Raw genomic sequence first — 13340 nt, 5'->3', positions numbered from 1 at the left:
TTCCAAGCTATATCCGAACTCTATATAGGTATTCAATGCCTGATGCCTCGTAACGGTAGTCAAGTTTCCACACTGAATATTTGTGTTCTCACTCATGCTAATTGTTAAATATCCCACGATTTATAAATTAATAAATAAATATTATCATCAGTAAGATTGTATGAAGATTTTATATTACCAATATAGCTGTATAGGATGTTCCGTAGTATGCATAAATCCATAATAAAAAGTAATAATATTTCGGCGCCAAAATGTGAAAGCTATTTTTTTTAATATAATTATACAGAGATTTAATAGAACAAGAGAGAAATTCTTACTAATGTTACTTAATACCTAAATACGAAAGTAACTCTGTTTGTCTGTCTCGCTTTCTTGCAAAAACTATTGAACCGATCATCATGAAATTTTGTAGGTACGCATGTCCTTGGCGGTATTAGAATGAAAATAGGATAGTTTGTATTTAAATAAAACAAATATTTTTGAATCATTACGAGCGAAGTCTCGGGTAAAAGCTAGTAATAATATAATCCTTTGAAAACTCGAATAATAGCTAAATATAATGAGTTTATTATACAAAAAAATATATGGCACTGCATTGAATTGAAGGTAGAAGATATTACGTAATCAGTCGTGACATCATGGCGTATCTATAGGAAAAGGCTCGCAGACCAGTGGTGACGTCACGACGCAAAACCGCGGGTCGGTGACCTTTGATTTAGTAATAAAAAACGTATTTGTCTATGATGTTATTTTGTTACTCTGTAACTCAATTTACCTTTAAATTGAATTATATATATTTATTACCCTATTGGATAGATATTTTTCTACGCAATGCGGAATTTAGTGAAATCGTATAGGACGAAGTAAGGATGTTGGATACACAGATAGGAAGAGAGAGAGAGTATAGGCCGAAGTAATATGTATGTAAGTTTGGTGTATCACAATTTTTTGGAACAATAAAATATATTTAGTTTCCATTGATTCTAAAAAAGAAGTACAACCTACGAACTGTACTAAGAAAACCTAAAAGTTTCTCAATCTAACAGTATTTTTGCTTTTCTGTGTTACAAAATGTATTTAGTCTGTTACAGTTCGTCGTAACTATCATTTATTGCATTATTTTCCTGATTTTGTCATACAGGAAGTCGTAGAATAACTACTAGTATAGTGCCCATGGCTCCACTGATAAGAGACTATTACGTAATACCACAAATATATGACCTTCGTAAAATAAAATAACAAATATTATAATATATATAGAGAGAGAAAGAATAGAAAATCATTTATTCAAATAAACTTAATTTAAGCACTTTTGAATAGTCATAACAATTTGTTTTTTATCTACCACTCGTTCGGATTGTTAGTAAGTTTACATTTACAAGTCGAAACGTGTGAATACAAACTACCAACAAGTGGACATGCAATAAGATTAAATCAGTCGTAGTGATAAGAGCAGACCAGTCCCTACAAGCAGCACTCGTTTCATGAGTATGACGGATGAGCCAGCCATCACTGCGCTCGACCATGTTTTAGGGAGCCCACCACGCCGCCACATGTCTGGACATTTTAGTGAGCATGACTACTCATTCCACACGACCACGTCACAGCTACAAAAATTACTATATGGTAGTTACAGTATTCGCACTTTACATAAGGATGCATGCGGCAATCAATACAAAAGATAATATATCATTCTTGATGATATATTGTCATCTATAAATTCATCTATCTTATAATAGGCTTTTTTTACATAACATTTGTTTAATATAAGATTTGAATTGCGATTTTTATATACAGAGAGAAAGGGGATTGTTAGGTTAACTGACCTGACCCCATGCTCATCTTATCATCCTCCACTGGTGCCCCGCCAGCGCATACCGTTAGCGTAGGCAACGCACCAGGAGCAACATTCTATTATCAACCATAAAAAAAAGAAAAATATATTTTACAATTTAAAATAGTATATAAAACCTAAGAGTTTTGTTTGTAGATATGTGACAATCTGTACGAATGTAATTGATTTATTATATTGAATAATAATCGTATTTTTCCATAATCGACTACATTTATAAAAAAAATTGTAACCCATTTTATACTCTTACTTTACTTATACCTTTTTTTTTCATCACCACTCAGACTAGATTTTAAAATTACTAAGATCTATGATTAAGAAATTGTTTGTAAATTAAAGCAATTATTTATTATTTGATTTTTAGAATTTAGAAATCTATTAAAAATTGTTTTAATATTGAAAATAATCGATTGCTTTTGCACATCCCTATTTGTTTAAATTTCAGTCAGCTTTTAAACACTCTTTTTACATTTTGTAGTTCTTTACTTGGGGAGGATTATAGCATAGGTAATATCACTTTAAAACCTCGAAATCGAGGATATGTAAAAACGTTTGTAGAAATACTAACATTTGAAAATCAAGTTATAGCATAAATATGTATTAAAATTGTTAATGCATATTTATACTATAACTTAAAGACATTCGAAGTTTAAAAAAAATAGATTTAACTACCGGTATCATGTTAAAGTGTAATTAAAAAGTAAAAATATACTAATGTTGGCAACGCCAAAAATAAATGTCATGAACTCTTATCACGTTAACAATTTTCAACTAATTTTATTCCACGCAATCGCTACAGCAATAAACTACAGCCGCTGAGAGGGGGTCTAGTAAAAACCTGTATTTCTCGTTTCTTTTGCTTACTAGTCTTGGTCGATTAAGAACGATAGACGAACTGCGCGATCTAGTTCGTAGTTCTTCCGCTCTTTAGTTTATTTGATAAAATATCACTTATGGTATTTTATCAAGTAAACCCTTAGAATAGATGTTTTAAATCTCGTCATGTTTTTTTATTGGATGATAATAAAATGGTGCTACCGCCTGTTTTCCGCTGGCGGGGCGACAGTGGAGGATGATAAAATGAGCATGAAGTCGGGTCAGTCAGCCCACCTTGACAAATGTACATTACTAGCAAAAGGGGTTATTAGTCCATATTACTATCAAACCTCTATAATAATGTATCTATTAATACACAAAATTTGAACTATTCAAGAAGAATCTAGTCTAATCAAGAAGTGATAACTTATGGACGGTAATGGATGGATATGGAGATGAATACATACGTTAAGAGTTAGACGAATTACTTTTTACACCCCCCCCCCCCTCCAGTCCTTGCCATATTTGATCACATTTAACAGCTTCCCCTCTGTACTAGTAAAAAAACAATAGGCAACAAAAATATAATACTCAAAATAACTATAAAACATTATTTTTCACCCTAAGAAAAAAACTAAGACTTTAGTATGGTAAGTAACGAACGAACTAGTTGATAGTAGATGCGAACTAAATTTAACTCACCGAGTCGCGAACTATTATGCACAAGACTATTGTTCACATTTCACGATCCTTGGTTTCAAGGTGATGACTTTTTTAAATGATTTCGACAATTATGTCACGTTTTATATATACCATATACAATGACATATTAACCTTATAACCTTAATTTACGTTAACTTAATAAAATTGTATATACTTAACTATTTTAAATTTCCCATTGTAAATTCTTTACTGATTTCAAAAAGGAATATTGCTTGTATGTTTTTTTTAATATTACTTGGCTTGATAAACAGGATGGAATGTTCTTTTTTTAAAGGACGTTCTAAATTCAACTGTATTTCTTTTAAATGTTTATGTTTTATTTTTGTTTCAATTATTAGTTTTTCACTAAATATATATCGACAATTCACACCATCATTTAGTCCCATGGCACGCAGAACTTGTGTTATGGGTAATAGTCGACTGTTATAAATGCTTTGATATTTTCTTTTGTAAATGCATACATAATAGATAACATCGAGACGAAACAATCATACTCATAAATATAAATATGTGGTACCGTGCGAGGAATCGAACTCGTGACTAACATTAAAGCGGTGTGCTATACCGCTAGACCACCGAGGCCATCAAAAATTCTAGATAAACGTATCTGTATATATGAATAGTATCACGGAAATCACAAAATATACTAAACACCCGTGGGTTATCAAGCGTTGCCATCATGGATGAATAAGCTTATGTAAGTATACTTGTATATAGTATACAGTATACTATATAAAGTAATTTAACTGCAATATATCACCATTCAGAAATAGAAATAATCTTCATTCAAATAAACTTAATATAAGCACTTTTGAATAGTCACACTTTTGAATTTTTTTATTCTACCATTCATTCGGTATGCAGATTCATCTCAAGAATATTGAGTAAACTTCCGTGTTGCTCGTTTAAATAAATGTTGTTCAGAATTACAATTTTACATTTCACAGAGACATATGTGCTTTACGAAGTTCTTTTGAAAAAAAAATAGAACTTTACCAACTGTGAACAGATTTTATAGATTATTTTTATTTTTTATTTAATTTTGTTAGGTTTAGAAGAATTATTCGTTGTGGAATAATTCACAAATATAATTATCATGTAATTTAGTCATAAGGATTATATCAGTAATTAGTACCCGCGCCGGCTTCGCACGGGTGTACATGTATTAAACATATAGACCTTCCTCTTCAATCACTCTACCTATTGCTAGAAAATCCGTTGTGTAGTTTAAAATCTAAGCGAACAGACAGCTGAAACGACTTCGTTTTATACTGTGTCAAAATCAACAAAGTTTCTACGAAACCTTTTTATAGGTTATGTACAATTCGCGGCAAAACATCATAAACAAGACCATAGACAAAAACTTATGGATTAAACACTTTTGTATCTAATAATATAACTTTGCAGGTGACGTGGATTAAAAGTAATCAAGTTGTTTTTACACTAGGATGGTGGCAATCAAGCGTGCGGTCTATCTGATGGTAAACGGTAACCATAGACTATGCTGACTATGGACGCCTGAAACACCAGGGGTGTTACGGTCGTGTTACCGACCCTTAAGAAATCTTAATATAAACTTTTTGAACTACTTCTTGCTGTAATCTCTTAACAAAATCTCGGCAGGTAGGTAGTTCATTCTACAATCTAAGTGTACGCGGAAGGAAGCTTTTCTGAAACCGCAATGTCCAAAACTACTTAACTTCCAGATGAATTCCCTTTCGAAGGCGAGCGGTGCAATAGTAAAAGGTAGCCGTGGGCATCACGTCGAACAATCCTTCAGAACACAACCCGTTCTATATGACCGTCTGTTAACGGCCTTGGTGGTCTAGTAGTTTAGCACTCCGCCTTACTTCCGATAGTCGCGGGTTCGATTCCTCGCACGACACAAACATATATATTTATGAGTATGATATGATTGTTTGTATCGGTCTGGGTGTTTTCTATGTATAATATGTATGCATTTACGAAAAAAATATATATCTATGTATTTGTATCATAGTTACCTAGTACCCATAACACAAGCATCAGCTGGCTTAACTTGTGTCTAGATGGCGCTGTGTGAATTGTCCTAAGATTATTATTATATTCGGTAAAACACACAAAGTGATGCAAAGTCTCGCCTCAACTCAAGTGGTCAATATTCAATTAATATTTACACTTATATAAACATTCCTTTTATATCGGATTTGGAAGAAACTCATTTGTCAATGGCATAAACAATTCAGTCGCTGTCTGTGGCCTCGATTACGCCAAAAACAATAGACTACATGTCTAATAAATATATAGGACGAGGACGTACAGACAGTGTTATAAATACGTATCGTCACGCCTGCCTCCCATTGGGGTAGACAGAGACAATAGCCCACCAAATAAAGCTCAATGACATTAGACAGTTTAAATGTACTTTGAAACAATATTTTTTAGAAAAGAATTTTTTTAGCATATATTTCTGGATCACCAAGATTAGTTATTAATATAATCCAACAATTTTAATCTTAATAATATTATAAACTCGAAAGTTTGTGAGTATGGATGTTTGTTACTCTTTCACGCAAATAGAACGGATTTTGATTAATCTTTACAGTAATATAGCTTATGCATCAGACTATCTATTTTATTGAAATTTAAATAATATATTAATATTTAACGGGGGCGAAACCACGGGCACAGCTAGTAATATATATATATCTTTTCTTTCTTTCATATATATATATATATATATATATTGTTTTCAATCATATTTGACGGCCTCGGTGGTCTAGCGGTGTAGCATACCGTCTTACTTTCAATAGTCGCGGGTTCGATTCCTCGCAAGGCACAAACATTTGTATTCTTTTTATTGAGTATGATTGTTTGTGTCGGTCTGGGAGTTTTCTATGTATAATATGTATGTATTTACGAAAAAAAAATATATCAATGTATTTGGATCAGTCCGCAAAATAACAGCTAATTCGATTAAATAAATTTGTATCAATTGTCTTGTACCCATAACACAAGTTTTACCTAGTTTAACTTGGGTCTAGATGTCACTATGTGAATTGTCTTGAGATTATTGTTATTACGTTCATAGAATGAAGAGGACGCGCTACCAGAAGGCGTGACATCAGTAAACGGCACACTCCTGGTTTCGGAAGCAGCTCGTCGCCACAGCGGCAACTACACGTGTCGAGCTGTCGACAGCAACAGTACCATCAGGGCGACCATTAGTTTGGATATTGTTAGTAAGATAGTTTTTTTATAATATTAATGCATACGGCCAACCTGATGGTTAGCGACCGTAGTAGTCGTAGCACATATAATACAAACAAAGACACATATATTTATTTTAATCACTAGATCGTTCCGTTACATTAATAATATCCCCCAAAAATTATTTGTACGCGTAATTGCAGAAGACAGTGAAACTTAGTATTTATTTCTTAAGACCTTTAAAAATGTTGTATATTTGTTTTGCTTCAAAGGAAGCAAAAAGTTTTTGAATGGAACATATCAATGTAAAGACATTCATCAGTCTATTCATACGAGATCCCTGATTACTTGGCGCTTTTTCACCTCCCTATTTAGTTGACGTCACGTCCGCTTAAGACGGAACTATTAAAATTTCTTTCATAATTCTTCTTTCATTCATGACTATTATAACACCTATTTCATTTTTAGGGAAGGGGAGCGAATTACTACCCTCCTAATATTGTATAACATTTACATGGATGATGTTTTGTGATTTTCTGTTTGAGGTCTTCTCTCTCTGTCTCACCTATTCTTGTAAATGTTAGGATGTTGCTTTGTTATATTCTGTATGAAATCTTGTATCCCTGTCTTTCTTATTTCTACTACTTTGCGTGTCCCGCATGCAACTTATGTTCCAGTTCGAATGTTGAGACATGGCAGTGACACTGAGCATGTTGGAGGGGAAAGGGATTGTTAGTAATGTGTACTAATAATACCATTGTTAAGAATGACATCCAAGCGATTAATCTTCTGGAAATCATCGTGGTAAATTGCCATTGCCAAGATGGCAATTTGAGGATTGATAAAATGAGCATGAGGTCAGGTCAGTTAGCCCATCGTGACAAATTCACCAATAATTTATCACGGTGGTTTCCAGGGAGAACCGCTTGGAGATCAAGCTGACATGGTATATTTCAAGCAATAAGATCATTAATCCACATTACTAACAATCCCCCTCAATATCAGCTGTCAGCTGGGACCAGGGTCCCGAGATAAAGACATCAACAGTTACGATTTAGATCCGAAATTTCGCTAACGATAAATAACGCGTTACTTATTTACACGCACAATTGTAATTATTTTAATATATTACCGATTTTTTTTATAAATGTATTTAAAAAACAATAATACTTCTATGACTGTCATTGCGCAAAAAGAGCTATGTTATTCTTTATTGGAGCCTTCCATAGCTGAAAAAATGTATACCTAATACTTTTTAAGTCAACTTTATAAGATTACAAACAAAAAAAAAACAAACTTTCCTCTTTGTAATGTTAAGAGTATTCAAAATTATTAAATGTAAGTTTATTTGAATAAAGATAATTCTATTTATATTCCTATTAAAGTTAATAAATATATTTTCCTGTGATGATGTAATAAAGGATAGGCAGACATAAATTTTATTTCCTGTTTTAATATAATATTGGACTTGGCAAAACATTATTAAGTACAAAGTATATTATTGGAGAAAAAAAAACATTATTATTTATGGGCTGCCGCTGTACGCTTCGGATCTACAATTTATATTTCACCCCATACCAACCCTGTTGTCACCGTTTTGTTGCCATGGATTGGGTATTTACTTAATCAAATTAATTTTCCTGAGAGCTCAATAAGACAATGACATATTTACCCGGAAAATTAATGTTTAGCACAGATTATTTTTTCAGCTATGGCATTATTTTCTTTTCAGCAAATGGATATAGTTTCAAAAATTAACCATTGTTTAGTCTAGATGTGTACTTTGAAAACTTTACCTTTGCATTAAGATTTAAAAAATAAACATTTTAAACTACTAATCAGGCGTACAAACAGTTTCTCCGATTTTTTTACTCTTGGATTAAATTAATTATTAAAATGTGGGTATATAGATTATATTAGCATAATATTCTTAATTACCGCAATTAAAAACAATATAAATTAATGCAAACTATAAAAACAATTGTAAAATTTATAATTGAAGATTCACAACAATAAGCATTGTATTTCTCGAACCATAATTTAAAATATGCATTGAGTGCAATAAAAAAAATATAGCAACTATGAAGTCATAAATAATCGATTATTTACATTAGCTGCATCTCACCTCATTTTTAAAACAGCAACACTGCACTTAACATAAATAATCACGAAATCACGACAATACGCGAACCTTGTTACGGCTGTATATGTGTTATGTTTTTGTTATTTTATAAAAAAAAACATCACAATTACGTGCGTTTATGTACTGTATGAGGTACACGTCTGTCTCATATTACTGCCGGTGCCGCACTATTCACTAACCTAAGTTCAAAATGGCGTTCGAGTTTGCGCAATAACGATTGATTGTATCATAATTCAATTCGTAAGGATATGTTTTCAGCATAAAAAATTAAGGCAATTCCAATTCGATTGTAAGTTGATAAATTTATATAAATTAAAACTCATAAATAACTCTTCTAGAGAAGCTACAATGTTATCAATGAACATTTTCTTTCATTTACTTTCAAGGTTACATTTTACTTACTGACGTTATATATTGTAATGATGGATTTCGGCACGTGTTCCATTATACCACTTATCTATTTTGATAATGGATGATGATGGAATGATGTTTCCATCTACGTTATTGAGGTAGACTATACAATACGAAATTGCCTACCTCAAATTCACCTGTTTCAGCCGGCAAGTAGCTTCCTTTATAAAATGTGTTGCAGTTGAGATGAGGCAGTGAAATTACAGGATACTCTTTAGTAAATGCAATGTCCGTGGTGCTGTTATGTATAAATATAGGAGACGGTTACCATTATTACCTAGTTTCCGATCAAACAGGGATAGAGGATTACGGCTCGAACCAAGGTTCGAACCCCTAGCGGTTGCTTCAGACTAAAGTCGTATCCGTCAGGTGGAAATTGGCCTTCAGTCGCTCCATAAGTTCTTCCTCAGGTTTGGAGTGCCATCTGCACTCGCCTCCTATCGTTAAGCTGTAAAGTGTGAAGCTGTAAAGGCCAGCTGCGGCCAACAGCATATAAAAACCGTTATCAGGTAGGCCGTTGTCTTATAAGCCATTCCAATTATAAATAAATGCTAACGAAAGATTGTGAATATGGGGATGAAACCAGTCAAGTTAGTAATATTGCTGGATTAATTTACTTCTTCTTCTATTTGTAACAAATATCAAACTCATTTACCAAAACCATTGGAATGGATTTTCGTTTGATTCGTTCGTCGACATTTTATAAACTAATGGAAACAAAAAGTTAATTGTCAATAGTTAATTACGTTGTCACGGATTCGATTATGTGGCAAAACAACGACAATCTTTGCACATGGAAGAAATTTTTACTTATTATACTCATGAGTAATGCTAATGACTGATTCATAATTACCATGTCTGATGGAGGATATTATATTATTATATGTTTATTTGTCGGTTCTTTAAATACAGAAAGCTATTGCTACTACTCGTAAAAATTATATGGTCTATTTTCCTATGACATAATATCACCTAATTACATACATGTTTTTTTATTATAAAAAAATTGATTTTAAGTGGCCAGTAAGATACCATTGAGTCCACAACATCATGTATTATTTTTTAATACATTTCCATTTTTTAACACTTATTGCAATTAATGTACACAGGAACGATGTGACGTTACTTAAAATATGATGTAGAAAAGACAAATTCAATGTACGAGATCATTATTTCGTTTGTGCGAGCAAGGCGAAAAGTCTTAAGGTTGGCAACCCTGCTAATGTAACAACTGGTTTGACATTGACGTAATACTGTCATAATATTATTTCGGTGTTTTTGGCGGTCACTGTGATTGTTGTGGATATAACCTGTTAAAAGTCCACCAAATAGTACAAATTTCACAATAAAATCCTGAAAAGAGTAGTAATATGGCTGAAAAATTAGAAGACCTGAATCTCCCCTTGACTGTCGTAACTCGAATAGTAAAAGAAGCGCTACCCGAAGGCGCCACAATATCAAAAGAAGCTCGCACAGGTTTAGCGAAAGCTGCCTCAGTTTTCGTATTATATGTCACTTCTGCCGCCACAAATATAGTTAAAAACAAGAAGAGAAAAGCTTTAACCGGCCAAGACGTATTAGATGCTATGAAAGATATAGAATTCGACAGGTTTATTGAGCCATTAGGTGAATCGTTTGAACAATATAAATTAGCAGTTTCCGCGAGAAAGTCAGGCGCCGGCAAGAAAAAGGACGAAGAGGAAGTGGAAACGATAGAAGACGAGTAGTGAAATTGTAATATAATTAATGTTTAGTTTATTGTTAAGTATTTTGTTTGTGAAGTGAATAAAATTTAATTTGATACTTTTCATTTTATATTTGTTAAACATTTCTCTGTGAAATTTTAATTAATTGTAAGTCATTGATGAAATGATAAAAACCGGGCCCTCGAGTATATTTTTTATATATTTGTATACTTACTTTTATAAATCGGAGCAATTACTAAAAGTATAAACCCATGTCCATACGTAACATTGGGAAGTAACCATAACATAAACAATGACATCAATTGATTGTCATTAATAGTAATTTTTATTTTTGTAATTCCATTGTATATCTTGCTGTTATGGGGCCTTAACTAACTAAATATTATCAGCGCTAGTACACTAGACAAATTCTAGGATTGCATTATTAAAATATTAGATACAGATTCTATATTTTGTCTATATATAGTAAGTGACAGTAAACTGCTCTACATGTCAGCAAGATATGTTTTTATTGTCAGAACAAAAACTGGATGTATTTTTGCAATGTGCTCAACTTTAGACCATAGGAAAAAAATGGTACATTGTCCAAACTTTTTGTAATAAGGCTAAGTGATTGAAGTCTTAAATACTGTAGTACCATCAGTGACCACCTGTAGCAAGCATCCTTGCTTCTCTATGCAACTATACTTATTTCCAACCATGTGAGTTCTAAAACTTGAATTAAAGGACATATTTAACAAATAAGCAATAAAATTCAAAGTTAATTTATCATCAATTTATTCAGGAATAGAATCTGTTCAGAAATTTGGAATATTAACATTTAATTTCTTTGTCATACCTATATCTATGTACTAACTATATCTTATGTACATCACTATGACACCCCTACCCTCTCTGTTATAACGAAAATAAATATCAATATAATCTAATTTATTCTAAAAGCTAATTTATATTTTCTCTTTTAATTATATTTCATTTAATTTTATTGTTACCTTATTAAATACTACTTCAAAATTCATAATTAGAGAAAATTGGAAAGACTTATTGTAATAAAAAAATTATAGAATATTTTTAATGACTCTGAGTAGGCATGAAATGAGTACCTTAACTTAAACATTTTTAGCAGATTAAAAGAAAACAAAAGACAAGTAATTATATTCTAGAATGTGGTCTGTACTTATAGTATTCAAATAGAGAACTATGAGAATGCATTTAATGCTATTTTAAACGTCTAATTTATAATTTTAAACTTTTAATAGACTTTAATGCCAGACTTTAAGTAATTAATTTTTACATCTAAGGGTAGGTACCATATTGTACATTATTTGTTTTGACAATCGCTCATAAATGTCCAACGTCCATATTTTATTTATTATTAATAGTTAATAATATTGTATAGTTTTACAATATATGTTTTGTCGGATATATATATTTTTGAGCAATTGACAAAATTTATTAACAGTTTTGTACTGTTAGGTAAGTGCTTAATCCACAAAACTGCATTTATTTTAGTATTCTTATTATCTGCCTCATCTGGACAACACCTATCTATAAACATTCCGGAACCCTGTTCTGTTTCTGTAGTGATGGTGCTTTTTGTAATATAAAGTAACAATCAATATTGTGTCAATCAAGCGGTCTGCCAATCTGATGGAAGAATTTGTATTCATTATTTGAAATTTAGACAGATTACAGTATATTGCCAAGTAGTAGTAGAATAACTAAACCTAAACCTAATATATTTTTAACACAATTCTCATATTACAGATATACTCTTTATACAGACAGTACAGATTTTTTTTACCTTCTAAAATAATTATGTATAATATATCACAACTAATTATGCATTGAAATCTATCTGTAAATAGCAATTGCTAAGGCAGACTCACTGACGTGCCTTCATTCTCATCCTGTCATCCTGTCATACTGATACCCCGTCAGCGTAATTAAATAATTCCATTATCCATTCATAAGGTAAACCTTATCCGTGTGCCACCTGCTACACCTTTTACGTCATTAACCAATATTTTAATAATCTAAATAAAAATTTAAGATATTTTTAACATAGATTTCCTTTATTAACACTGTTCTTAGCTTTTGTTAGGGATGTTTGTGATAAAAAGAGAGATTGTGCTTTTGTAAGCGAAGCCACCGTAAACAGATAGTATAACAATTGACTACATATATTAGTAATAACTGCAGTTTTGTGGTTTAGATACTTTCTTGGTGTTATACTTCACATTACTAGCCGAACTCTTTTATGCCTAAGATTTCAAAATGTATAACTCTAAAAAATATCTCTAAAACACTAAATTCCGGATTTAAGATAATTTTTTATCCTATTCAGGTATTTATAAACAGCCTTCCTCAGTCCGCCATTGAATTTCTCCTTAAGTTCTATCCAAACCAACGTTTACCTGTACTCACTCATTAGTTTCTATAGAACTCTATATAGATATTTGGCAAGCCCTCAAATTTTACAATTACATGATAAATCATT

At 31.9% G+C, this 13340-nt stretch overlaps 2 protein-coding genes across 2 annotated transcripts in view; one reads left to right on the top strand and one right to left on the bottom strand.

Moving 5' to 3' along the window:
* The window catches only part of LOC131843304 (uncharacterized), a 67808-nt gene extending 58930 nt beyond the window's left edge, over positions 1-8878 (bottom strand). Inside the window, exon 1 of the mRNA XM_059191926.1 lies at positions 8706-8878. The gene's annotated coding sequence lies outside the window, so the exon portion shown is untranslated. The remainder of the gene's footprint in view (positions 1-8705) is intronic.
* Positions 8879-10380: 1502 nt separating this feature from the next.
* LOC131843343 (DNA polymerase epsilon subunit 3) lies at positions 10381-10930 on the top strand. The gene has a single exon (XM_059191971.1). It carries the CDS (start codon positions 10505-10507, stop codon positions 10859-10861), a length of 357 nt encoding a protein of 118 aa, XP_059047954.1. The 5' UTR covers positions 10381-10504; the 3' UTR covers positions 10862-10930.
* Positions 10931-13340: the final 2410 nt, after the last annotated feature.

Source organism: Achroia grisella, unplaced genomic scaffold (assembly GCF_030625045.1).
Source record: "Achroia grisella isolate CSIRO2021 unplaced genomic scaffold, CSIRO_AGI_Agris_v1 utg295, whole genome shotgun sequence".
NCBI classification, from domain to species: domain Eukaryota; kingdom Metazoa; phylum Arthropoda; class Insecta; order Lepidoptera; family Pyralidae; genus Achroia; species Achroia grisella.
The sequence above is the reverse complement of the archived record's forward strand: the minus strand, read 5'-3'. Positions and strand labels throughout refer to the sequence as shown.

Bases quoted from the DNA above. Each gene is read 5' to 3' on its own strand.
- LOC131843343 (XM_059191971.1), top strand. From the start codon at position 10,505: ATGGCTGAAAAATTAGAAGACCTGAATCTCCCCTTGACTGTCGTAACT.